The sequence below is a fragment of the Caretta caretta genome, chromosome 4 (assembly GCF_965140235.1).
Source record: "Caretta caretta isolate rCarCar2 chromosome 4, rCarCar1.hap1, whole genome shotgun sequence".
In the NCBI taxonomy this organism is placed as follows: domain Eukaryota; kingdom Metazoa; phylum Chordata; order Testudines; family Cheloniidae; genus Caretta; species Caretta caretta.
This window is the reverse complement of record NC_134209.1, coordinates 73,858,497-73,885,119: the sequence shown is the minus strand read 5'-3', so window position 1 is coordinate 73,885,119 and position 26,623 is coordinate 73,858,497. Positions and strand designations below refer to the sequence as shown.

General features: G+C 42.7%; 1 protein-coding gene across 5 annotated transcripts in view; it reads right to left on the bottom strand.

Annotated features, from left to right (window-relative positions):
* FNIP2 (folliculin interacting protein 2) overlaps positions 1–26,623 on the bottom strand; it is a 92,881-nt gene that overhangs the window by 25,527 nt on the left and 40,731 nt on the right. For 2 of the 5 annotated variants that reach the window (XM_048847556.2, XM_075127772.1), the window contains exons 3-11: positions 21,683–21,817; positions 12,240–12,340; positions 12,058–12,129; positions 10,575–10,675; positions 10,322–10,411; positions 9,027–9,098; positions 8,144–8,273; positions 3,082–3,283; positions 2,425–2,513 (exon numbers count right to left, since the gene is read on the bottom strand). In XM_048847556.2, coding sequence (XP_048703513.2) covers positions 2,425–2,513; positions 3,082–3,283; positions 8,144–8,273; positions 9,027–9,098; positions 10,322–10,411; positions 10,575–10,675; positions 12,058–12,129; positions 12,240–12,340; positions 21,683–21,817 — 992 coding nt within the window. The remainder of the gene's footprint in view (positions 1–2,424; positions 2,514–3,081; positions 3,284–8,143; positions 8,274–9,026; positions 9,099–10,321; positions 10,412–10,574; positions 10,676–12,057; positions 12,130–12,239; positions 12,341–21,682; positions 21,818–26,623) is intronic. The other 3 variants (XM_048847557.2, XM_075127773.1, XM_075127774.1) reach the window with 2 other exon arrangements.

Genomic DNA, 26,623 nt, shown 5'->3' with positions numbered 1-26,623 from the left:
GTGTTAGTACCATTATACAAGGCACTAGTGAGACCTCATCTGGAATACTGTGTGCAGTTCTGGTCTCCCATGTTTAAGAAGGATGAATTCAAACTGGAACAGGTACACAGAAGGGCAATTGGGATGATCCGAAGAATGAAAAACCTGTCTTATGAAAGGAGACTCAAAGAGCTTGGCTTGTTTAGCCTAACCAAAAGAAGGCTGAGGGGAGATATGATTGCTCTCTATAAATATATCAGAGGGATAAATACCATGGGGGAGAGGAATTATTTAAGCTCAGTACCAGTGTGGACACAAGAACAAATGGATATAAACTGGCCACCAGGAAGTTTAGACTTGAAATTAGACTAAGGTTTTTAACCATCAGAGGAGTGAAGTTCTGGAACGGCCTTCCAAGGGGAGCAGTGGGGGCAAAAGACATATCTGGCTTCAAGACAAAACTTGATAAGTTTATGGAGGAGATGGTATGATTGGATAGCCTAATTTTGGCAATTAATTCATCTTTGACTATTAGCGGTATATATGCCCAATGGTCTGTGATGGGATGTTAGATGGGGTGTGATCTGAGTTACTACAGGGAATTCTTTCCTGGGTGTCTGGCTGGTGAGTCTTGCTCACATGCTCAGGGTTTAGCTGATCGCCATATTGGGGGTCAGGAAGGAATTTTCCTCCAGGGCAGATTGGCAGAGGCCCTGGGGGTTTTTCACCTTCCTCTGCAGCATGGGGCACGGGTCACTTGCTGGAGGATTCTCTGCACCTTCAAGCCTTTAAACCATGATTTGAGGACTTCAATAGCTCAGACATAGGTTAGGGGTTTGTTACAGGAGCGGGTGGGTGAGATTCTGTGGCCTGCATTGTGCAGGTGAGACTTGACGATCATAATGGTCCCTTCTGACCTTAAAGTCTATGATTCTGTGATTCTATGATTTGAGTGTTCAGCACACTTCTGCATATCAGGCCCCAGGAGAGTGAGTCAGGCACCCAAAATATGAGGCACACATAATTAGTGACCACCTGTGAAAAACTGGTTCAAGTAGCTTTCCTAGCATCACACAAGAACTCTGTGGCCCAGGCAGGAATAGAATCTAATCCTGCAGGCAGCACTCAACTGCCTTAACCATGAGACTGTCCTTTATGTTCCTGTGTGCCATACCCCTCTTCTGTCACTACACACCTTCCAACATCTGGAAGTAAAGAAGCAGGAGCCCTACTGGCAACACTCTCCTTTATTATATAATCCTGATTCATTCCCAGAGCACAGTTCATGCTGAGCTTTAAATGAGGCAGAGGTCTTGAAGAAAAAGTAGTTTGTGATCATGGTGTTAAAAAGACTATCCTCATATGCGCAAGGGGACCAGATTAAGATTAAATGGGTCTCTGAGTCATCAGTTTGGACCTTAGATCCACAGAATGGACCTATATCACTTAAGCTAATAAAGTAACTGATAGCACTAATAGGCTGTTATCCTCTGTGTGGACAAGTGACTACAGGGGGATCAGACACACACTTTGCCAGTGGATTTCACAGCTACCTGCTGACAGCAGAGGGTTGTTAGACTCATGGCTCCTGGGTTCAATCGGAGGAGAGTGTTCTCTAATGGTTATAGACCCTTCTGCCCTTGTGCTCCCAGCCTGTCTCCTTCTGCTCCCATCCATCTTCCACCTTATCACCTCCACTCCCACCCTCCAGCTCCTGCCTGCCTCCTTCCTTCCACCTCTGCATTCCAATTAGGTGTTCCTCCCCTCTCCTCCTCACCTGGTTGCTAAGGGACTGATGTGGGGGGGACCAAGGCAGGGGCATTTAGAGCACAGGAAACAGTCTCCCTGCTATCAGTTCCACTATCTGACACCACAGCTGCCTTTTGCAGCCTGGGGGAGCAATTGCAGGGAAAGTCTTATTCAGTGCATGAGCTGAAGCATGCTCCTTTATTCTGTGGAGATTGTGCACATGCAGTCCAGTCGGCAGGTACAAGCCATGAGGAGAGATTAGCTACCAGACTAGTAAATCTCTAGTGAGCATGTGTGAACTAAGATTTTTCAAAGACTTATAGCCGGGCCACATTTGGGTGGATTTTCACAGGGATGGCAAAAAAGGCACCACCCCCCCGCCAAATTTCAAGTACCTGCTTCAAAACAGGGAAGCATTCAAGTTTCTCAGCACAACAGCTGTAAGAATTTTTTAAATATAGGAATACAATGCATTTTCCCCTATGGTCACTCACAAATGGCAGAACCATTTTTGCTGAAGTTTTCCAAACAATTTCAGTCTGAGGCAGACACCTAACTTGGAAAAATTTAGCCCAAATGATTAGAGTTTGGCAAAGTTATTGAAAAAACAGGGTCTTACAACAGGAAATACCAGGTGACCTTAACTTTAGGCCGTGCTACCAGCTTCTCCCATCATATGGTGTAACAACAGCTCACCTGAATTCTCCCAGGGCATCCGTGACACGGCTGATATAAACCTGTACTCTTAGGCTGGATTCTGCTATTTTTCTACAGAGGATCATGGCCTTGAACAATAAAAAGTGACATCTTAAAGAATGCAAAAATAGTTTATATCATCTTTATAGGCTCATCAACATGTCTGAATTGATGAACAGACATTGTGGCTCCAGCCCTGATGCTATGCGGCCACTTAGGATAGCAAGAGCTGCCCACATCCCCGTGTGTGACTGTGTAAAACCAATCTAGGACATGTGACCAGGTGCGTGGCGGGAGGAGAGAAAGGGCTGTACACCAGATACTCTCCTCCCCACCAGCCCTTTCAAAGCAAGCATGCACACTCTCCCATAATGCATCAACCAGTTGAAAAAACATCTAAATGGGAGAAAAGGACCACCCCTACCCCCAAATCCTCCTTCCAAATGCAAGGAGAGAACCTAGGGAAGGACTGTGGTCCTGAGGCACAACTTTTTCCAATGCAGTTAGTAAGGCAGAGAAGCTATGTGCTACCCCCCATGCAGGGCTCAGTCTGCAGGTTGGCTTCACCCTGTGGTTATTTATGCCTTTCTAGGCTCTAGAATATTCCATCCCTACTTAGTGCTTATTCTTCAGACTCCACTAAATAGCATTCTGTACCTTTTCAATTGCACTCTTTAACTTGTTCATATGGGATTCAAATAGAGGGAAGTGAGAGAAAAAGAAGTCCTGGAAGTTCCTCTGTGCATCTTCTCCTTCAGGCAGAGAGAAAATTATGCTGATGGCAATTTTTTTCCTCCGAATCATAGCAGGATTGGAACTGCAGCTTTCATCAGCCACGCTAAAAGTCTCTTCAGTGGACCTGCAATGAGAGAAATGGTAGGCCAGTTACCCTCTGTGTTTCCTACATTTGTATACGATGCATAGTTCTGTATGCCAGCAAGAGATTCTAACCATACCTCCAAGTCTCCTTCAATGCCCTGCAAAAATTTTGCCCCCGCTTACTTCCCTACTTAAAAATGTCACTCACTCACAGATAGCAGAATGTTCTCAGTGGCACAACTCAAACTACGGAACCCTTTGCTAGAATGCAAGACACCTTTTCATTAAAGCTTTCCTCTAGGAATAGCACCCATAAACAGAACCCCTGAAAACACTTCTGTGTGGGTATTTCAAATGCCTGATAAGAATTAGTACATTTATCATAATACCACTGTGTGGTAGGGGCTATTACTGCCATTTTACAGATGGGCAATGAAAGCACACAGCACATAACTTCCCAAAGGTCACAAAGGAAGTCCGTGGCAGATCTGGAAAGTGAATCCTGGTCGGCTGAGTCCCAGTTCAGCTCCATAACCTCAAAAACATCTTATTAAATTCACATAATCCTGTTCATGGCAGAATTCAGAAAATTTGTTTGTTATTTGTACAGAGATTAAGTATCTACTCCATAAGCTTACTAATTGAGAAGTAAAGCCTTTACTGAAGACAAACCATCACCACTTTGATACTAACTTGAGTCACGTATCTTGATATAAAATGCTAGTGGAGACAACACACTCATTTCCCCCGCTCGATGTAGCTAGTCGGTAAGCAGTAAGTGTGTGGCCATGTTGTCTTGACCTCAATTACCTGCATCCAGGTAAAAACTGCCTCTGCCTTATCTCCGCTAGGACGTGACATCAGGATAGCTCTCTCCAAGTAAAAAAAAAACAAACCACACTTTTTTTTTTGCAGTTGTTTTGTGTAGAGCTAAACAGAACCAAGTTAAACAGGTAATGTCGCTACTTTCACTTTCCCACTCCTACCAGTCCTCTCTGTTCCCTTTCTATCTTGTTCTATCTTATGGCAGCATCCCTGAGTTTCAAGGAGTAATTTTATATCACTTAAGAGCTTTGCTTCCTGCTCCAATCAGCCACAAACTAAGTCATGGCAACTGCACAAAGTAATCTCAATAGAAACCACAGAAATACATGGTGGAATAGTGCAGGACTTCTCAGCCTGTAAGGTATGACCCAGAAGCCAGTCATGGGTTGTCCCCTCCTCATCGGGTTGTGATAGCTTTAACTTCTAGGTACCATCTCTCAAACACTGGGAGTTCCAAGGTGTCAATGAGTACAGTATGCAGCAACTTGTGAATGCGGCACCAGGCATATGATCAAGAGTGAGAGAGACAAGTCATCAGAAAGTGTTTGGAGTCAGAGAGCAAGAAACTGATGGTCCATGATGAAAACCATCTAGCTTTTAGAAAAAAGAAAAGGAGTACTTGTGGCACCTTAGAGACTAACCAATTTATTTGAGCATGAGCTTTCGTGAGCTACAGCTCACTTCATCGGATGCATACCGTGGAAACTGCAGCAGACTTTATATATACACAGAGAATATGAAACAATACCTCCTCCCACCCCACTGTCCTGCTGGTAATAGCTTATCTAAAGTGATCATCAGGTGGGCCATTTCCAGCACAAATCCAGGTTTTCTCACCCTCCACCCCCCCACACACAAATTCACTCTCCTGCTGGTGCTAGCCCATCCAAAGTGACAACTCTTTACATAATCAAGTCGGGCTATTTCCTGCACAAATCCCACTTTGGATGGGCTAGCACCAGCAGGAGAGTGAATTTGTGTGGGGGGGTGGAGGGTGAGAAAACCTGGATTTGTGCTGGAAATGGCCCACCTGATGATCACTTTAGATAAGCTATTACCAGCAGGACAGTGGGGTGGGAGGAGGTATTGTTTCATATTCTCTGTGTATATATAAAGTCTGCTGCAGTTTCCACGGTATGCATCCGATGAAGTGAGCTGTAGCTCACGAAAGCTCATGCTCAAATAAATTGGTTAGTCTCTAAGGTGCCACAAGTACTCCTTTTCTTTTTGCGAATACAGACTAACACGGCTGCTACTCTGAAACCTACCCTGCAAAAAGACACCCAAATACGTCATAATGAACATGCCAGAAAGCCAGTAGTTTCTGGAGGCTTTTAACTGCCATAAACCAGAACAGTGCTTTTCAAAAAGCTACTTCTGTCTCAGAAATACAGCATAGAATGCCTTTACAGCTTTTTTTTTTTTTTTTAAAACAGACTATTACAATACAGCGTCATGTAACTGGCAAGGTATATATCCTACCATCCATTATCAAGGTCACTGAAGTCATGTTTCAGGGTGGAAAGGAGGGAGTAATCTTGCATAGTTTAAATGCACCCAATCGCCAATAATGCTGTCAGATGCCAAAGGATTGTCAGAAAACCACATCAGAAAATAAGAGATATGTGCAATGCAACTCTGAGTCTACTGACGTTGCTGGCTTTGGAGAAGTCATTGCAATTAACTGAACTAAAAGAACGTTTCAGAGCGTATAATATTGTGCCAATCTCTAAAAATACTACTGGTAAATTCGTAGCATTTTCATTTTTTTTTAAAAAAAGGAAAGCCTTAGATAGATGTTGTTAAATCCATACTGACTACACTTCAGTTGAAACAAGCAAAAAGGCGGGCAAAAAGACAAGGCAAAAGCTGGCTATTTTAACTGAGGCCTGTGCATTTTTGGAAACTCATTCTAAGCAGCAACTGTTTTCTGGCTGATCTATTTGATGAGTTGAATATACTAAATTTGTCACCACACAGAGTCATTAAAGAGAAAACTGAGCTTGTGGGAAACAAGAGCTCAAGATAACCTCATTTGAACTCCTTAGTAACTTTTGTGCAAAAATAAATATTCCCATGGACTTTGTGAAAGGGACAGTAAATCAACATACAAGAAACATTGCAAACTGAGTTCTTGTACAGTTTCCCATAGTTTGAGATTGAGAAACAGAAGTCTGACTGTGTGAGAACCCTTTTCAACAAAGCTGCTAATTGTGCTCGACTGACAAGTAACCATATGGAGCTGCAGATAGAAGTTCTATTTTCTTTGGGCAGTTGGTCTAAAGATCGGTCAGATGCTGTGCAGTTTTAGCTGTATGAATTAAAGCACAGATTCAGCTCCTATTGAGATCAATAGCAAAAATTCGTTGTTTCAGTGGTACTTGATTGTTTGAACAAATGAACGTTTGAACATAGCAACAACACCTGTAATGCTTGACAGCCTAACTATTGGATCTAAAATATCTTTGTGCAATTTCCTTCTCGACTCTGGCTGTGATGAAAGCAAATGCACAGAAGTCATTTACCTCTGGAGAAAGATTTGATGCTGCATACTGCAAATACTACACCAAGAACAGAGAAACTAATGTTCAGCAAGCAGGCTTAATTTTTGTCTTTACGGATAAGAAGTTACCACTTTCAGTTACAAAAACACTGAAATATATTTGAGAATGAACTTTTTTTTTTAAAATGCCTCTTTAAATGAGATTTTAATCAAAGAATCTTTTTACACTAATTTAACTGATCACTATAAGATGATCTAAATTGAACACAATTTAATTAACTACCCAATGCCTTGTGCATTACATTAGTTTTTGAACTTGAGGTCGCTTTTTCATATGGTGGGTTTCAGGATAATTTATTTGGCCCACAGACCAAAAGAAAGTCACTGTAGTATAGCATCCAAAATATCTGTCTGTAGCAATGATTAATGGAACAGAGATATGGGGCATGTAAATGGTTCTTCCAAGGTGTTTGTAGGGCACTTAGTAAATATACAAGTTAAACAGGCTAAGACAACCTGTGACCCATTGGCTAAGTATCCCTTCCAATAGTAAAAGCCACAGAGGGGGCTTTTCATGTGGGAAATCTGTACATGGAATCTCTGTAAGAGAATCAACTATGTCATCTCATTGGGGAGAAATGGGCTTTGCATCTCCTTGGTAAAGGCTACGGGAGCACTTGCATGAGCCTGGAAAACCCTCAGAATCCACAAGTGGACAGGGTTATCAGCCCCTAGCACCTCCAGCTCCTTGCAGTGGCTGACCTCAGCTTCCCTAAAAACTGAATACAGCATTAAGTTGGATGACCTTTTCCAGGTAACTTCCACCACACTGGAGGGCAAGGAGAGAGAATGAAAGCCAATTCCCAAAGCTTGCATCCAGTTCACACTGTTCCTAATCTGCACAGAGAGGGGTCCACTGGCTTCAGGCCTGTAAGCACGCATGCACATATGCAGGTCCATTTGTGAGTGAGGGAGGTAGTGGAGAGGCACTGCCTATCTTGCTATGAAAAAGCAAGACTGTCTAGAAGCCAAGTCTTGATGCACCCCATGACATTTTTGTCAGACCAGTGGCAAATGTACTGAAGTTATTATAGCCAAGCTTTGGGTCATCGCTCTCTTTTTTCAAGTTGTGCCAAAATCACGCTTGAGGCATCCTGTACATACCAAGAGAGTTGTCATGGTCTATTGCACCAGAGTTTTGTTAACTAGTCACTAATCAGGTTGTTATAGTAGAATATAATTGTGCCACCTATGGTGTTACATTCTCCCCCATGTCAGTAGGTAGCTCTGTTCTTCCAGTAACAGCTGAGAGTTTAATTTTCTTGTTTGAATGGGTGCCTCAGAGATAAATGATAATCCTTCATTTGAAATGTGTTCATTTTCAACCTCATTTTGTAGCCATTCATTTGTAATAATCTTAAACAACACTAGGATGTAGGAGAGATCAGACTGTTACTAGGAGAAAAAAACATGAAATTGACTTGCCCCATTAAGAACAGAGACTTGGCCAATTTCAGCAAATGCAGCCCAATTGCTATTGTATTCCAGCAGGGAGAAGCTCACAACACTCACCACCTTGGAATAATTCCATTTTCTAAACTCGTCGTTTGACTTCGGAGCCAGCGGCGCTGGTAGCTGCTGGAAGAGGAGGATGAGGAACTTGGTGATGGAAACGGTGTAATCAAAAGACTGCTCAGAGATGCTGTCAAGAAACACACACATGAACATTTTGTAGGGTGCCGAGTAAATAATACTTTTCCCTTTGGCCAGGTTAACATGAGTATAATTTTTGCCTTTTGGTTTTCTCGTTTTTTTTAAAAAACAGCAGTTTTCCTTTCAGTCTGACTCATTCCCAGCAGGTGAAATCATAATTATTTTAATTATTCTTACTGCCTTAACATAGTAGGAGACTTTTTTCTTAACAGCACCAGAATGTTATATGTAGTGGAGACTACATTGATGGAGTCTCTCTCCTCTGTGCTGGCTTTCTACTCCTCTGAAGCAATCTGTCCTAAGAGATGTTGCCAGTCATGACAGGCAGGCCAACCTCTACCCACTGCTTTTCCTCCCACTGAGCAAAAATCCTCCCCCTTCTTTTCTTTAGTGGAAGCGCTACTGTTGATTTCTTCCCTAACTTATACATTTATATTACTGAAGTATTACATAGATGAGAACCAAATGAGTTAATGTTGTAAAGGCAGAGTATCAGAAGACACATCCCCTTTCTTACTGATTTGTAGGGGAGAAGGGGAAGAGTATGTCCCAGCAGCAGAGCGGATGAGCAGAAACCTAGTTCATAGGGAAGGGAACGGCTCAACAGATCCACAAGTTCATGTGGATGTGCTATAAGCAGCGATATCCAAACTCCACCCCACTGGGCAAAACCTGAATCTGTTGAGTCACTCTGCTAAAAAGCTTTGCTTTCATCAAATGGGAGAAAAAGAAACACAGATACCTGACCGAGCAATGCCGCTGTCTCTGTCCTCATTTTGCCCTCTGCTAGGCATATCAACAGGTGTGCTATGTGCTAAAGTAAACAGATCAGATCAACAGAAAACATTACATGCTGCCTCATATTGTTTGTCAATGTTAAGCAAAGTCTATGTTTAAAGACCACACACACAGCAAAGTCACATCCAGTGCAGTTAATTTAAGCAATAGCTATGTCCACAGTGTGTGGGCAGATAAAAAAATTCAGTGTTTGAAGAGGTGATAGCAAGCAATATTTCAATACTGAACACTACTAGTGGGATTGAATTTTTTTATTTTAGACTAAAATACTTTCTAAATACCTGTAGGAATCAGAACATGAATTTATATACACTGAAAAAGTCACACAGCTGAGAATCAGCCCCATGAAAGTGTCTCAGGTAGAATACCCCAAAATGGGAGCACCCAAAATCTCTAGTTACGTTTGAAAATCCTGAGTTAGTTTATTTTTGTAGCATCACTGGCATTGAAGAGGCTAACAATACTTTATACGGAGTATCAGTTTCAGTTGTTTTTAAATTAACCGCTATGCTTGTTTTATAGCATGAAGCAAAAACTCAATCCAGTGTAGATCACCGGTAAGTGTTAGTAGCACATATTCATTTAACTTATGAAGCATGCAAGATTTGAGAGAGAAGTGAAGTAACTTTTCATTTTTGAAATCAACAGGATCAATTAGATCCAAGGTTTCCCCAACAGCACGAGTACTAGTCAGGCCTGTAAAAGGATCTTTACATGTGTAAAGGAGACTAAATGCTACTTTCGAATTTAAGATAAAGCCTTTAATATTGTAAAGTCAAAACTTAAACACTTCCAGATTCAGTTCAATAATGTCTTAAAAGAGTTGCCATCCAGTGAAAAAAAATCCACAGGTCAGAAGATATGGAAGGAAAGCAAAGAGGGAAAGAAGCAAAAGGGAACTGCACACCAGCAAGAGATCAAGTGTAGACCAGGAAACATAAATCCTCTTAGAAACGTAAGGACTCACTTATTATTGAATACACATTACATTAGGAAGTTTCCTTAATGTGAACATTTGTGGTAGAAGTGGGAGGGAAGAACAGGAAGCAATTTAATGCAGCCTGGTATTTCCAGAAGGCTTGAGTCAAAATATAAAGCCAATATGTGTCTATCATCAATATCTTCGTCACTTTAGCCCTTCGTTTCTAGAGTGTAATTATGGACCTCCTGACAAGATTCAGAAGAAGCTGGGTTACTGTGGGTGGGTGGGTCACAGTGTGCTCAGCATTCCACACAAACCTGCAAAGAAAGAAGCACTCCGGATGAGCCGGAGGGGAACTCCTTCAGATACACCCTGCAGCACTTTGCTGCTGCACAGCTGTAACACACCTAAAAACAGCAACGCAGAGAGAATGCAAGACAAACAAACAAACAAAAAACAATTAAAGACAACGCAGGGGGAAATAATTTAAAAGAAAAAAACAAACAAAAACAAAAACAGATGGTCTCATCAGGAAAAGATTTTTTTAAAATAAAATAAAGAAATATTTACCTAGATTACTTCCACTACGGCAAGTGCCCAAACCATTTTGATTAGAGCTCAGTTTTCCAAGACTGGGATCTTGGTTGATGTATTCAAAGCTATCTTGCAAGCTAAAAAGGGAGAAATATCAACATTTCTAAGAAGGGGGATAGAATAGCTTCCACTAACATCAAACTACACTCTGTTTATTTGCTTTGTTATGTAAATCTAACTCACCACCAAGCTTAAAGATTAGCAGATATTCCTATATTATTGTCATAACCATACACATAAGGGTAGCCTAGAATTCCTCCTTACCTGTAAGGTGTTAAGAAGCTCAAATAACCTGGCTGGCACCTGACCAGAAGGACCAATGGGGAAAAAAAAAAAAGATACTTTCAAATGGAGGTGGGGGGGGGAAGAGGGTGAAGGGACTTGGGGGGATATTTTAGGGAAACAGGAACTCAAAGTGGTCCTTTTTCTGAATCTTTGTCTAACTCACTTGGTAGTGGCAGCAGTCCCCATCCAAGGACAAGGAAGGATTTGTGCCTTGGGGAAGTTTTTAACCTAAGCTGGTAGAAATAAGCCGAGGAGGTCTTTCATGCTGGTCCCCACATCTGTACCCTAGAGCTCAGGGTTGGGAGGGAACCTTGACAATTATAACAGATATTTATAATGGAAAATAGATTGCGGAGGACTGTTAAGCTTTAAGACTGTACCTTTCAGAATTAACTAACTTTCCATGTTTGGTCTTTGCCCACAGTGATTTTGAGAGGTAGAGGGGAATGGAGCAAAATCTCATCAGCCATTTTTGAATGTGGAGAGAGAGAGAGAGAGAGAGAGATGTAGAAAAATATATGCACACCTTCCTCATTATATTAAAAAGGCAACCTGTTGGCAGTGGGAAGTTGTTACTGAAGATAGAGACCCTAAGCCTTTGAATGTTTATACAGGCCTCTAAACTTTGAGTTTCACCCATTGCTCATCCAGAGCACACTTAAAGAGTCAAAGGGTACATATACACCGTAATTAAACACCCATTGCTGGCCTGGGTCATCGGACTGGTTCATTGGGCTTGGGATGTGGGGCTGTAAAATAGCTGTGAAGCTGTTCAGGCTTGGCCTGGAGCCCAAGCTCTAGGACCCCATAATGGGGGAGGGCCTCATAACCTGAGCTCCAGCTGAACCATCTACACTGCAATTTTTAGCCCTACAGCCTAAGCCGCATGAGCCCAAGTCAGCTGACCTGGGCCAGCTGCTGCCATGCCGTGAGTCATTTATTCCAGTGTAGCTGGACCCTGAACGATCCCATTGCCCTCTAGCCTTCATGGGACAGCTAGAGCTCAGCACGTGAATACTGCTCATAAACAGTCTCACTCTCTTCCCCTTTCACTCACTGCCAGCAGACATTTGGTCATTTGGTTTTACGAGCTTTTATATAGACCAACCTTAGGAGCAGTGATAGAAGAAATCTAAAATGAGAGTGAGAAATGACAAGAAACAACCAAACTTACTTATTTGTGCTTCCACTGAAGCTTCCCACTCTGGCTGAGAACACTTTACTTATCATAAGCTGCGGAGGAGAGCTGAAAGGATAAACCATCATCTCAGTGACTCAACAGTTCCAGTACCTTCTCCTTCCCCATTTCCAAGCATTTGGCAATATGGATAATCCTAGAAGGGGAAACTCACTTACCGTATGTAGTGGATTTTCAAGGTAGAACCTTTGTAACTCATTGCCACTGAGCCAAACATCATTTCTCCAAGCATGTTGACATCAGAGGCTGGTCTAGTGTACTATAGATAAATAAGGGGAAAAAAGCCAATCATAACCCATTGCATTATTTTAGTACTGAATTTTGAACGTGAAGTACAAGTAATCTCTGCTTCCCAATGAAGAGGAGGAGCATATACCAAGTGGTGTTTGTGCAATGCGTACATACAGTTACAGTACATACTATATTTAGTTCATTAGAGAGGCCCACTAGTTCCTATTTGCATGAACTCTCCCCAAAGTGTGCAATGAAGAAACCCACGCACAGTCTCTGCAGCTGGGCCAGACAAGTGATTTTATATCTCCCAGCCACATTTTTTTATTGCAGGACGTTGCTTGAAAAAGACTCCAAGCACTCCAGGTCTGAAGAGTCTGGACCCTTAAGTGTTACTTTTACATTTAAAAATCCTTCCCGGTCTAAATTAACTCATTTAGATAGCAAGATATACTTGGAATGACAATTTTTAAAAAAAGGAAACAAAATAAGTCCTATTTCTTACTACATTCCAAAGATCTACTACGAGTAAGAGGATAAACTCCTCTGTATAAATTCTCTCCACAGTTAAGGTAGTAACTTGCATTTCAACACAAGGATACATTTTTTCTTCCCACCCTCTACTAAATGTCTTAAAACAAACCCAATCCACATGAAGTTTCTCATGTGTCTCTTAGCGTACGACAAAGGTTTGCCTGTTTTGAGGAGATTCAAACAAGTGATTTTAGAGAGGCACATAGAAAAATGAGTTTTCTACTCTTAACTCCTGAGTCTGGAATGTCCTCCTTTGAAATCAGCACCTGTCATAAATATAAAGGGCAGGGTAAACACCTTTAAAATCCCTCCTGGCCGGAGGAAAAACCCTTTAACCTATAAAGGGTTAAGAAGCTAGGATAACCTCGCTGGCACCTGACTAAAATGACCAAAGAGGAGACAAGATACTTTCAAAGCTTGGGGGCAGGGGGGAACACACAGGTTCTCTCTGTGTTTTTTTTTTTTTTTTTTGGCCAGGAACAGAAAAGGAATGGAGTCTTAGAACTTAGTAAGTAATCTAGCTAGATATGTATTAGATTCTGTTTTGTTTAAATGGCTGATAAAATAAGCTGTGCTGAATGGAATGTATATTCCTGTTTTTGTGTCTTTTTGTAACTTAAGGTTTTGCCTAGAGGCATTCTCTATGTTTTGAATCTGATTACCCTGTAAGGTATTTACCATCTTGATTTTACATAGATGATTCTTTTTCTTCAATTAAAATTCTTCTTTTAAGAACCTGATTGTTTTTAAATTGTTCTTAAGATCCAAGGGTTTGAGTCTGTGTTCACCTATGCAAACTGGTGAAGATTTTTACCAAGCCTTCCCCAGGAAGGGGGGTGTATGGTGTGGGAGGATTTTGGGGGGGAAAGACGTTTCCAAGCACGCTCTTTCCCTGTTATATATTTGTTAGACGCTTGGTGGTGGCAGCAATAAAGTCCAAGGGCAAAAGGTAAAATAGTTTGTACCTTGGGGAAGTTTTAACCTGGTAAAAATAAGCTTAGGGGGTTTTTCATGCAGGTCCCCACATCTGTACCCTAGAGTTCAGAGTGGGGAAGGAATCTTGACATGGTGGCAGAGCAATGGGATTAACCTGAAATCATTTTGAGATTAATTTGAGATTTTTTGAACAAGAAGCACAGATTTTAAAAAGGAATTTTTTTTCCCTTTGGGCTTCTGGAAAGCAGGTTTTCAGCTGAAAGCAGTTAGAGGTTTTTTTTTTGTCTCTGCCTGGGGGCCAGAGCAGAGACAAAAGGGAATTGTCTTTTGTTAGCTGGAGTTTTCTCTACGTAAAGGCAGGGTAGTTAACCTACTGCAGGGAAATTCACAAGTCTCCACAGACCTGAAGAAGTTTTTTTGTTTTTTGTTTTTTTACCTAAGAGCAACTAGAGGGGTTTTCTGTCTATTTGCCTGGAGACAAAGGTGTTAGGTTTTGGGTTTTTTTAAGGATTTTTCTGTAGGCTGACAATCACTATCAGAGAACATAGGTATTCGGTTACAGCACAGCAAAATTTTACAAGCCAAGTTTTTTGTTTGTTTTATTCCTAACTCTCGGGTGTAAAGTTAGTTAAAAACAGAGAGGCAAACATGACAGAAACCAAGGCACAACACAAATTGGAGTTAACCAGACTGGAGGCAGCAAAAGAGGCAGAAAAAGCCCTAGAGGCTGCCCACAGGAGAGCTATGGAGGCAAAGGACAAAGAAATGGAGGCTGCGAAAGAGTCAGAAAAAAACCAAGAGGAAGCCCAAAAGAGAGCTATGGAGGTAGAAAAGAACCAAGAGACTGCTCACAGGAGAGCTATAGGGGCAAAGGAAAAAGAGAGGAAGCACGAACTGGAGATGGAGAAGGTAAGAGGTAAGGGCTGAGCGGAATCTACTGGATAACCCTAACAATCCTTCCCCAAAGATCCACAAATGGGAGCGACTATGTCCACAGTATGATGAATCCAGTGATATTGCTGAATATTTTCTCACCTTTGAGAGACTGTGCACTCTCCATAAAATTCCTGAAGCTCACAAGATGACCACATTGGTCACAAAATTGACTGGAAGAGCTCTGGACATATTCAATAAGATGCCTATTGATGAGGCTTCTGACTATAATAAGTTCAAGGATTTGGTTTTAAAGCAATTTCAAATTACACCTTAAACTTAGAGTAAAATTTTGAACCCTTAAGAGAGGGCCTGGACTAAGTAATGTGGCTTATCTAAACCAGATGAAGGATCTGTTAGATAAATAGGTCCAAGGAAGGGGTGTCACTAGCTTTAACAGAATGTGTGATTTGATAGCTCAGGAGAAATTCCTGAATATGTCCAAGGAGGAAATAAAACAGTGTTTATGGGATAAGGAAATGGACTCAGCAGAAAGTCTTTCTTCTTATGCTGATCGATACGAGCAGTCCCAGACCGCCAGAGAGGCGGGGCAAGCTGGAACAAAACGGGTGGAGGGAGGAGAGAGGAACAAAACTGGTTGCAGTTGGAGCGGATACCAGAAGAGACAACCTCAGACCACATCCTACTACCGGGGGCAGCCCAAGGCCCCAACTAGCCCCCACAAGGAACCCTCCAGACTATCGTCCCGCCACACCGTTCTCCAGCAACCCACCTCGCCCCAGTGACCTGTCAGCTGGACAATGTTTTAAATGTAATGAGCCAGGGCATGTAAAGGCCAGCTGCCCCAAGAACCCCAACAGATTATAGTCCATTGCACTAGAATCACACCAGAGGTCCGCAGGCCCAGATGCCTCCCAGATACCCTCGGAGTGGAGGGAAACTGAGTGTGGGCGGGAAGAAGGTCACAGCGTCGAGGAACACTGGAGCACAAGTGTCGGCTATCCATGCTTCCTTAGTGGACCCCAATTTCATCAACCCAGAGATCCAAGTGACGAATCAACCCTTCAAGTCAAACGCTTTTGATTTGCCTACAGCCAAGTTGCTGGTCCAGTACAAGGGCTGGTCAGGAACGTGGACTTTTGCAGTCTATGATGATTATCCCATCCCCATGCTGTTGGGGAAAGACTTGGCCAATCATGTGAAGCGGGCCAAGAGGGTGGGAATGGTCACCCGCAGCCAGGCTAAGCAAGCTGTCACGCCTAGCTCTGTTCCAGAAACTTCAACCAGGACCCGGTAAGAGGTGACGGACGCGGACCCCATGCCAACGTCTGCAACAGCAGTAGTGGATCCAGTACCAGAGACCCAGACAGAGCCAGTCCCAGAACCGGAAGCAGCCGATAACCCGACACAAGAGGCTCAACTGGAGCCTGAATCCCAACATAGTGCACCAGCGGAGAGCAGTTCACAGTCAACGGAAACAGCCCCATCCCCTACATCGCTTCCAGAGGGACCAAGCCTAGGTCCACAATCCAATGAGGAACTGATGTCTCCAGCATCAAGGAAACAGTTCCAGACCGAACAGGAAGCAGACGAAAGCCTCCAGAGAGCTTGGATGGCGGCACGGAGCAACCCACCGCCTCTCAGCTCTTCTAATCGATCCAGGTTTGTTGTAGAAAGAGGACTTTTATACAAGGAAACTCTTTCTGGTGGACATCAGGAAGACTGGAATCCTCAGAGACAGTTGGTAGTTCCAACTAAGTACCGGGTAAAGCTCTTGAGCTTAGCCCACGATCATCCTAGTGGCCATGCTGGGGTGAACAGGACCAAAGACTGTTCGGGGAGGTCATTCCGCTGGGAGGGGATGGGCAAGGATGTCTCTACCTATGTCCAGTCTTGTGAGATATGCCAAAGAGTGGGAAAACTCCAAGACCAGGTCAAAACCCCTCTCCAGCCACTCCCCATCATTGCAGTTCCATTTCAGCGAGTAGCTGTGGATATTCTGGGTCCTTTTTTGAAAAAGGCACCCAGAGGAAAGCAGTACATATTGACTTTCATGGATTTTGCCACCCAACGGCTGGAAGCAGTAGCTCTAAGCAACACCAGGGCTAAAAGTGTGTGCCAGCCACTAGCAGACATTTTTGCCAGGGTAGGTTGGCCCTCCGACATCCTCACAGATGCAGGAACTAATTTCCTGGCAGGAACTATGGAAAGCCTTTGGGAAGCTCATGGGGTGAATCACTTGGTTGCCACCCCTTACCATCATCAAACAAATGGCCTGGTGGAGCAATTTAATGGGACTTGGGGGCCATGATACGTAAATTCGTAAATGAGCACTCCAATGATTGGGACCTAGCGTTGCAACAGTTGCTCTTTGCCTACAGAGCTGTACCACATCCCAGTTTAGGGTTTTCACCATTTGAACTTGTATATGGCCGCGAGGTTAAGGGGCCATTACAGCTGGTGAAGCAGCAATGGGAAGGGTTTACACCTTCTCCAGGAACTAACATTCTGGACTTTGTAACCAACCTACAGAACACCCTCTGAACCTCTTTAGCCCTTGCTAAAGAAAACCTAAAGGATGCTCAAAAAGAGCAAAAAGCCTGGTATGATAAACATGCCAGAGAGCGTTCCTTCAAAGTAGGAGACCAGGTCATGGTCTTAAAGGCGCTCCAGGCCCATAAAATGGAAGCATCGTGGGAAGGGCCATTCATGGTCCAGGAGCGCCTGGGAGCTGTTAATTATCTCATAGCATTCCCCACCTCCAACCGAAAGCCTAAGGTGTACCATATTAATTCTCTAAAGCCCTTTTATTCCAGAGAATTAAAGGTTTGTCAGTTTACAGCCCAGGGAGGAGAGGATGCTGAGTGGCCTGAAGGTGTCTACTACGAAGGGAAAAGTGCTGGTGGCGTGGAAGAGGTGAACCTCTCCATGACACTTGGACGTATGCAGCGACAACAGATCAAGGAGCTGTGCACTAGCTACGCACCGACGTTCTCAGCCACCCCAGGACTGACTGAACGGGCATACCACTCCATTGACACAGGTAATGCTCACCCAATTCGAGCCCAACCTTACTGGGTGTCTCCTCAAGCTAAAACTGCTATAGAACGGGAGATCCAGGATATGCTACAGATGGGAGTAATCTGCCCCTCTGGCAGTGCATGGGCATCTCCAGTGGTTCTAGTTCCCAAACCTGATGGGGAGATTAGCTTATGGTAGTCCAAGCAGAAACATAATGCTGTAACTCGCCCAGACAACTATCCAATGCCATGCACAGATGAACTATTAGAGAAACTGGGACAGGCCCAGTTCATCTCTACCTTGGACTTAACCAAGGGGTACTGGCAGGTACCTCTAGATGAGTCCGCCAAGGAAAGGTCAGCCTTCACCGCACATGTCGGGCTGTATGAATTTAATGTACTCCCTTTCAGGCTGCGGAATGCACCCGCCACCTTCCAAAGACTTGTAGATAGTCTCCTAGCAGGATTGGGAGAATATGCAGTCGCCGACCTTGACAATGTGGCCATATTTTCGGATTCCTGGGCAGAATACCTGGAACATCTACAAAAAGTCTTCGAGCGCATAAGGGAGGCAGGACTAACTGTTAAGGCTAAGAAGTGTCAAATAGGCCTAAACAGAGTGACTTACCTTGGACACCAGGTGGGTCAAGGAACTATCAACCCCCTACAGGCCAAAGTGGATGCTATCCAAAAGTGACCTGTCCCAAAGTCAAAGAAACAGGTCCAATCCTTCTTAGGCTTGGCTGGTTATTACAGACGATTTGTACCACAATACAGCCAAATCGCCGCCCCATTGACAGACCTAACCAAAAAGAAACAGCCAAATGCCATTCAGTGGACCGAAGAGTGTCAGAAGGCCTTTAACCAGCTTAAAGCAACACTCCTGTCTGACCCTGTACTAACGGCCCCAGACTTTGACAAACTGTTCCTAGTATCCACAGATGCGTCCGAGAATGGTGTGGGAGCAGTTTTAATGCAGGAAAGACTGGATCAAGAATTCCACCCTGTAGTGTTTCTTAGCAAGAAGCTGTCTGAGAGGGAAAGCAACTGGTCAGTCAGTGAAAAAGAATGTTATGCCACTGTCTACGCTCTGGAAAAGCTACGCCCATATGTTTGGGGACGGCGTTTCCACCTGCAAACCAACCATGCTGCACTACAGTGGCTTCATACTGCCACGGGAAATAACAAAGAACTTCTTCGGTGGAGTTTAGCTCTCCAAGATTTTGATTTCGACATCCAATACATCTCAGGAGCTTCTAACAAAGTGGCTGATGCACTATCCCATGAAAGTTTCCCAGAATCAACTGGTTAAAATTGCCCTTGAGATGTGGAAAAATATTGTTAGTCTTTATACACTTGGTAGTATATTTAGAGGTGCATGTGTCTTATTAACTCTGTTTTCTCCTAGAGCTCCAGGAAGAAATCACAGCCAGCATGTCACCTTATCTGTGATTTGGGGGGGGCGTATCATAAAAACAAAGGGAAGGGTAAACACCTTTAAAATCCCTCCTGGCCAGAGGAAAACCCTTTACAGGTGAAAGGGTTTAAGAAGCTAGGATAACCTTGCTGGCACCTGACTAAAATGACCAATGAGGATACTTTCAAAGCTGGAGGGGGGGAGAAACAAAGGTTCTCTCTATCTGTGTGTGTGTTTTTTTTTTTTTTGCCAGGAACAGAAAAGGAATGGAGCCTTAGAACTTAGTAAGTCATCTAGCTAGATATGCATTAGATTCTATTTTGTTTAAATGGCTGTTAAAATAAGCTGTGCTGAATGGAATGTATGTTCCTGTTTTTGGGTCTTTTTGTAACTTAAGGTTTTGCCTAGAGGGATTCTCTATGTTTCGAATCGGATTACCCTTAAGGTATTTACCATCCTGATTTTACATAGGTGATTCTTTTTCTTTAATTAAAATTCTTCTTTTAAGAACCTGATTGTTTTTAAATTGTTCTTAAGATCCAAGGGCTTGGTTCTGTGTTCACCTATGCAAATTCCCCAGGAAAGGGGGTGTATGGTGTGGGAGGATTTTGGGGGGGAAAGACGTTTCCAAGCACGCTCTTTCCCCGTTATATATTTGTTAGACGCTTGGTGGTGGCAGCAATAAAGTCCAAGGGCAAAAGGTAACATAGTTTGTACCTTGGGGAAGTTTTAACCTAAGCTGGTAAAAATAAGCTTAGGGGGGTTTTCATGCAGGTCCCCACATCTGTACCCTAGAGTTCAGAGTGGGGAAGGAACCTTGACAGCACCTGAGAAACTCCCATGTTGTCTTTAGGAGACTGGAAAAGTGCACAAAAGCAACAAACCTTGCTCTGTGGAATTAGCTGCCTTGTTCTGACTAAATTTAAAAAATTCAGTTACTAGGGGCACAGCCTCACTAGAGAGCTTACAGGTGCAGCCGTGTCGCTGTGAACTGTCTAATGTAGCTGCTGTAAGCCAATGGGAGCGAGCTCTTCCATTAACTACTCCAGCCCCCCATGTGCAGCAGAAAGCTATGTTGGTGGGAGAAGCTCTCGCGCTGACATAGTGCTGTCCACACCAGCGCTTATGTCGGTATAACTTATGTTGCTCAGCGGGGTGATTTATTTCCTCCCCGCCCCGAGCGACACAAGTTATGCCAACATAAGCTGTAGGATAGACATAGCCTCAATGGCAGGCTTCTAGGTATTTTGCAGAAAAAAAACCCAACAATAACGAAGTATGCACTTTTTAAAGAGAAATTTTTAAATTTTTAAAGCCTACTGTTAAGGTAACACCTAAGGGTAAGTCTATGCAGCAAACAAAACTTCCATAGCAGCAAGTCTCAGAGCCTGAGTCATCTTACTCAGATTTGCGCTATATCTAGAAATAGCAGCGTGGATGTTCCTGCTCGGGCCGGAGCCTGGGCTCCGAGACCCTCCTTCCTCAACAGTTTTCAGAGCCCAGGCTCCAGCTGGAACCAGAGTGTCTACACTGCTATTTTTAGCCTCACAGCACGAGCCTGAGTCAACTGACCCAGGTTCTGAGACTCCCTGCTGCTGCTGCTGTTTTATTTGGGGGGGGGTTGCTGCATAAATATACCCTAAGATTACTAGAACTGAAAGACTGAAGAAAAGGACCTCACCTATACACAAAAACTAGCACCAACTGAAGTAATTAAAAAAAAGTTTCTAGTTACATGTATAAACAAACAAGTTTTATCTAAGGCCTAATTCCCTTTGTATATTTGACAGTATTTTGTGTAGTCAACTTCACCATTTCCTCAACGTGGGAAGTTCAGCACATGCATAACTGAGTGTAGGATAAGGGCCTAACTTTTTATATGGCCATAGTCACACTGACTGTGGTATGACTAGTCATATGCTTTAAGTCTTTACAGGAACTTCACCTCAGTTTCTCCACTTTCAGGAGATCAAAACAGAAGAGAAAAGCATTTTTAAATAAACCAGGAAAATATGATTGCCAATTTTTGTGGGTTGTACAGAGGGCCATATACAGAACCTGAAAATATTTAGCCACTTTTTAGAAGCTGACTAGATTTCATATTGACGGGGTCCGTTTAAAATCTTTCCCATACTCAGCTGCATTCAACAGCTCCTGCAGAAGTTATGAGCATTGGCTCCTGCAACAGAGGACTGAGAAAAAAACGTTTTTCTAGACCAAAAATGTGGAGAGCAACAGAGCACGTACATATTTTTGAAATGTCGAAGTTTAGATTATAAACTATTTTATGTAAAAGTTCAGAAAAACTGAAGAATTGTGCAATTTTAAAAACCGAACATAGGAATGACTAAACTTATATAACACTTTAAAAATAAAATAAAACACCCCTCTCCTCAACTTGTGGAAGGAAAGAAATACAGTTCAGATCCCCATCATCAGTTTCATATGTGACATACTACAAATTCTACATAAACATTTAAGCAGACATTTGTGAATTTAACACAAAGGTATCATCTTTAGTCATTGATGCAAATCTATATATAGATCTGCATCTATGTGTTAACGTTACCTGGTACTTTGGAAGCTGGTCCTTGACATGCTGTGTACAGCCCACTGATGAACTGTGGGAAGAAATACTATTGGTCCCATTGCTTGCTTGGCAGCACTTGGCAGAAGCCTTTCCTGGAGCATCCTCTACTATTTTCTGTGTCAGAAAAGGTTGATGATGAAAGTAAGTTTAACAAACATGAAGATTTCTGTTTCTAGCTGCACTCTAGTGATCTCAGAAGAGTTTTATTAAGAAGATACTGGAGCAAAAGAATAAATTTTGAAAGATTTTATTTTTGGGTTTAAATAAATAAATAAATACATCCAAGTAACTCTGGCTTTTCAAGAGAAAGGAAAGTGATGCCCAGGAGAACAGAAGTGTAGGATTATTCTTGAACTTAAGTCTACCAATGAATTAAGGTTTTGGTTATAGAAATACACGGCACACACCGTATATAAATACACTGCTTTTTCAGCCATCATGATCCTGGTCAAAGTAATTTGTTACAAATTTATCCGCAGCAAATGGGTCTTTTTTTCCTGTGAGCATACATTTCATAGAAATCAGCAGTGAGCTGCAATCTATAACATAATTTGCTAACATTTATGCAAATAAATCTCATTGTATGAGCTGCTTTCTATGGATAGAGTGTGGTCAGTCTCTTAGATTGCATGGTATTGTTTCTGCTTCACAAATTAACAGCAGATTTCTTCAACAGAAGAACAGCCAGAAAAACACAAATAGAGAATAATTGGTAGGAATATTAGAATGAATAATCCTTTGTGTATAAATTTAAGAATAAACCACTGGCTGTTTGAATATTTAGTGTGTAATATTCACCTGTCAAAAACTGCATTGCCAACTCCCCAAGTTTACTCTCAACTCACTGTTTGTATTGTTTGACTCGCTCTACTACGCAGTTTTTACTACAAAAAGACTCTTAACCTTTCAACAATTGCATGCTGTTTACATGGATAACATTTACCACAATGTTACTAAGAAAAGAAGCATTTAGCCCTCTTTGAATAAACTTAAAAATAGAAGTTCTTGCATGCAGAGTTGCCAATTTAAAAACAATATTTTTGTTTAAAAAACAAACAAACATTCACATAAACCCCTTTTAGCTAGCCATCAAAAGGGCTAGTTTGCCTAGAATAAATGCTGGCAAAGCATGTGTTTGGCTATATCTATGCTGGGAGCGGGGGATGTGAAATATCGTGCTCTTGTAGAAATCTCTGTGGTAGCTCTCATCAAGCTAGCATGCTAAAAACAGTAGTGTAGCTAGGGTAGCATGAACAACAGTGTGCAGCAGCATGGACTAACCACCTTGAGCCCACACCCCTGAGGTTCAGGCACGTTTGTGCTCAGGATGGCTAGACCATGCTGCTGTTTGCTGCCCCAACTACACAACTATTTTTAGAGGGCTAGCTCGATGACAGCTAGAGTGGGTATGTCTCTACGAGCTGGGAATCACACCTCCAGCTGCAAGTGTAGACATACTCTTTGAAATTTTTTCATTCTCTTAAACTGTTAGCATTGCAACCCCCAATGCAGATAGAGGAAGGAGGGTTGCTAGGAAGAGATGGGATCCACCTAATGAAGAGAGGAAACATCTTCACAGACAGGCTTGCTAACCTCGTGAGGAGGGCTTTAAACTAGGTTTACCGTGGGATTGTGACCTAAGTCCTAAGACGTAAGTGGGGTAGTGGGATACCGGGAGGAAACACAAGGAGGAAGGTGCAACAGCGGAGGCCTCCTGATTCATACTGAGAAAGTAGGGCAATCCGCTAGTTATCTTAGGTGTCTGTACACGAACGCAAGAAGCCTGGGTAACAAGCGGGAAGAATTGGAAGTCCTGGCACAGTGAAGGAACTATGATGTGATTGGAACAACAGAGACTTGGTGGGGTAACTCACATGACTGGAGCACTGTCAGGGATGGGTATACACTGTTAAGGAAGGACAGGCGGGGGAGAAAAAGTGGAGGTGAAAAGGCAGGCAGAGGAGACAGGTAGAGGAGACAAGGTGCACTGTATGTAAGAGAGTGGTATGATTGCTCAGAGCTCCAGTATGAAACTGGAGAAAAGCCTGTTGAGAGTCTTTGGGTTAAGTTTACAGGCAAGAGCAACAAGGGTGATGTCGTGGTGGGATTCTGCTATAGACCACCAGACAGGAGGATGAGGTAGACAAGGCTTTCTTCGGACTACTAACAGAAGTTTCCAGATCACAGGCCCTGGTTCTCATGGGGTACTTCAATCACCCTGACATCTGCTGGGAGAGCAATACAGCAGTGCACAGACAATCCAGGAAGTTTTTGAAGAGTGTTGGGAACAACTTCGTGGTGCAAGTGCTGGAGGACCCAACGAGGGACCATGCTTCTCTTGACCTGATGCTCACAAACAGGGAAGAACTGGTAGGGGAAGCAGAAGTGGGTGGCAAGTGGGCAGCAGTGACCATGAGAGAGTCCAGCGGAGGGCAACAAAAATTATTAGGGGGCTGGGGCACATGACTTACAAGGAGAGGCTGAGGGAACTGGGGTTATTTAGTCTGCAAAAGAGAAGAGTGTGGGGGGGGGGGGATTTGATAGCAGCCTTCAACTACCTCAAGGGGGTTCCAAAGACAATGGAGCTCGGCTGTTCTCAGTGGTGGCAGATATTAGGAAACACTATTTCACAAGGAGGGTGGTGAAGCACTGGAATGGGTTACCTAGGGAGGTGGTGGAATCTCCTTCCTTAGAGGTTTTTAAGGCCTGGCTTGACAAAGCCCTAGCTAGGATGATTTAGTTGGGGATCGGTCCTGCTTTGAGCAGGGGGTTGGACTAGATGACCTCCTGAGGTCTCTTCCAACCCTGATATTCTATGATTCTATAATAAGACGTCTCAATCCGGACTTCATTGTATTGGGTACTATACACAAATACTAATGAATCAACAATCTCTGGCACGGCATACATTTAAAAAATGCCAGTGGTGTAACTACATTAATGCACACATGCTTCACTGGTGCAAAGCAGGTTTAAGTTGCATCTGTGTAAACTTTGCTTTACACTGATACACTAGGAGTTTGCATTGACATAGTTCTCAACCAAGAAAATGGGAATTTAAGACATGCTCTTGGGTGGGGCTCGGAGGGAGATGGCAGAGACAATCCAGTAGCGCTCTCATAATTCTAGGGAGCAGAAATGGGTTTGACTATAGCAGCGGCACAAGCCAGCCCTCTTACTATCAATTATGAAACTAACCAGACACGTGTAGAGGATTTTGTTGTTTTTTCTACATGCAGCTAACTGGTCTTTCATATTTTACCACATATTTGCATTCCTTTTGTGCAGCTTTTGCTTGACACTGCATTTATGTAACTGCTGTTTATCTAATTCCCAATGTGACTGTCATTAGGCGGTTATAAATGCACAAATGTTAGTAGTCATGTGCTTGACACAAGCTATTGACAAAAACAGCCTTAATATTAAAAAAGCGTTCCACTCTATGCCACCCACAGGAATAACTAGAATGAAACACATTAAATATACTGACAGGTTTCAGAGTAACAGCCGTGTTAGTCTGTATTCGCAAAAAGAAAAGGAGTACTTGTGGCACCTTAGAGACTAACCAATTTATCTGAGCATGAGCTTTCGTGAGCTACAGCTCACTTCATCGGATGCATACCGATGAAGTGAGCTGTAGCTCACGAAAGCTCATGCTCAAATAAATTGGTTAGTCTCTAAGGTGCCACAAGTACTCCTTTTCTTTTTATTAAATATACTACAGCACGATTAACCATACTTTTCGATACCCTTGTTAATAGCGTGACCAGACAGCAAGTGTGAAAAATCGGGACGGGGTGGGGGTAATAGGAGCCTATATAAGAAAAAGACCCAAAAATCGGGACATCTGGTCACCCTACTTGTTAATAGAAGATAATCTGCCTAGTTCCCCAGATAAACAGATTTAAAAGGTAAAACTGCCTTAAATCTATCCTATTTGTTTATATGAAGGGGAGAACCTCCCTAATTCTTTGCTCATTCAGGGCTTGATCCTGTTCTAAACTGAAGTCAAAAGAAGCCGGTCATTGACAAATAGCTGCAGGGTTGGGCCCTAGCCTGGAAGTCTGGAAAATGCGGGTGCACCAAGTGTTAACTAGAGCATGTCAAAGCCATACATAGTTTCTGATTTGCAATTCTGAATATTTAACTTTAAGTGGCTATTTCAGTATCTGGTATGAAAATAAGGTGGCATGTCCTATTTGTTACAGGATATTTTTGAAAACAATGGAGAATCTCTCTCTCTAAGAACAATATTTTAAATGGAGATTTATACTTTATAAATTACCCTTTTTGTTTAAAATGTTTATGTCTTTAAGAGGAGCAAAACTTTTTTATATAGTTGTAAATATACCTTCCCATTCTTCTGAAGTAAATGCAACATTGTATAATCAACCCCTTGGATATATAGTACTGACCTTGATATTGGGGCTCATAACAGAAAAAAAGGGATTAATATAGGCCACACTGACCTATTTACTCTCATAAGTAGATGATCAGTCATGATCATCATGTGTGCCTTACTAATGTGGGTTAAGCCAACATGTGATACTCGTGCAGCTTAATTTAAATACAGTTTCAGATGACTGTGTTTAAACTTTTTCATGAGAGCCATTTCCACAAAGCACTGCTACTTAAAGTGTACATTATAGCTAGTAATTACACACTGACTGTACCATTCAACACATTCTGGTCAACAGTGTTAGCTGTAATTTGAAATCTATCCAATAAAACTGTTTTATAACAAAATGGAGTTTTGGGATAGGTCTATGCTTAACATGCTGCAGCTTCTCCTGTCGGCGTAGTTAATCCACCTCCGTGAGAAGCCCTCACATCAACAAAGCACTGTCTACACTGCGGGTTAGGTCAGTGAAACTGTGTTGCTCAGGAGTGTGGGTTTTTCAAACCCCTGAGTGATGTAGT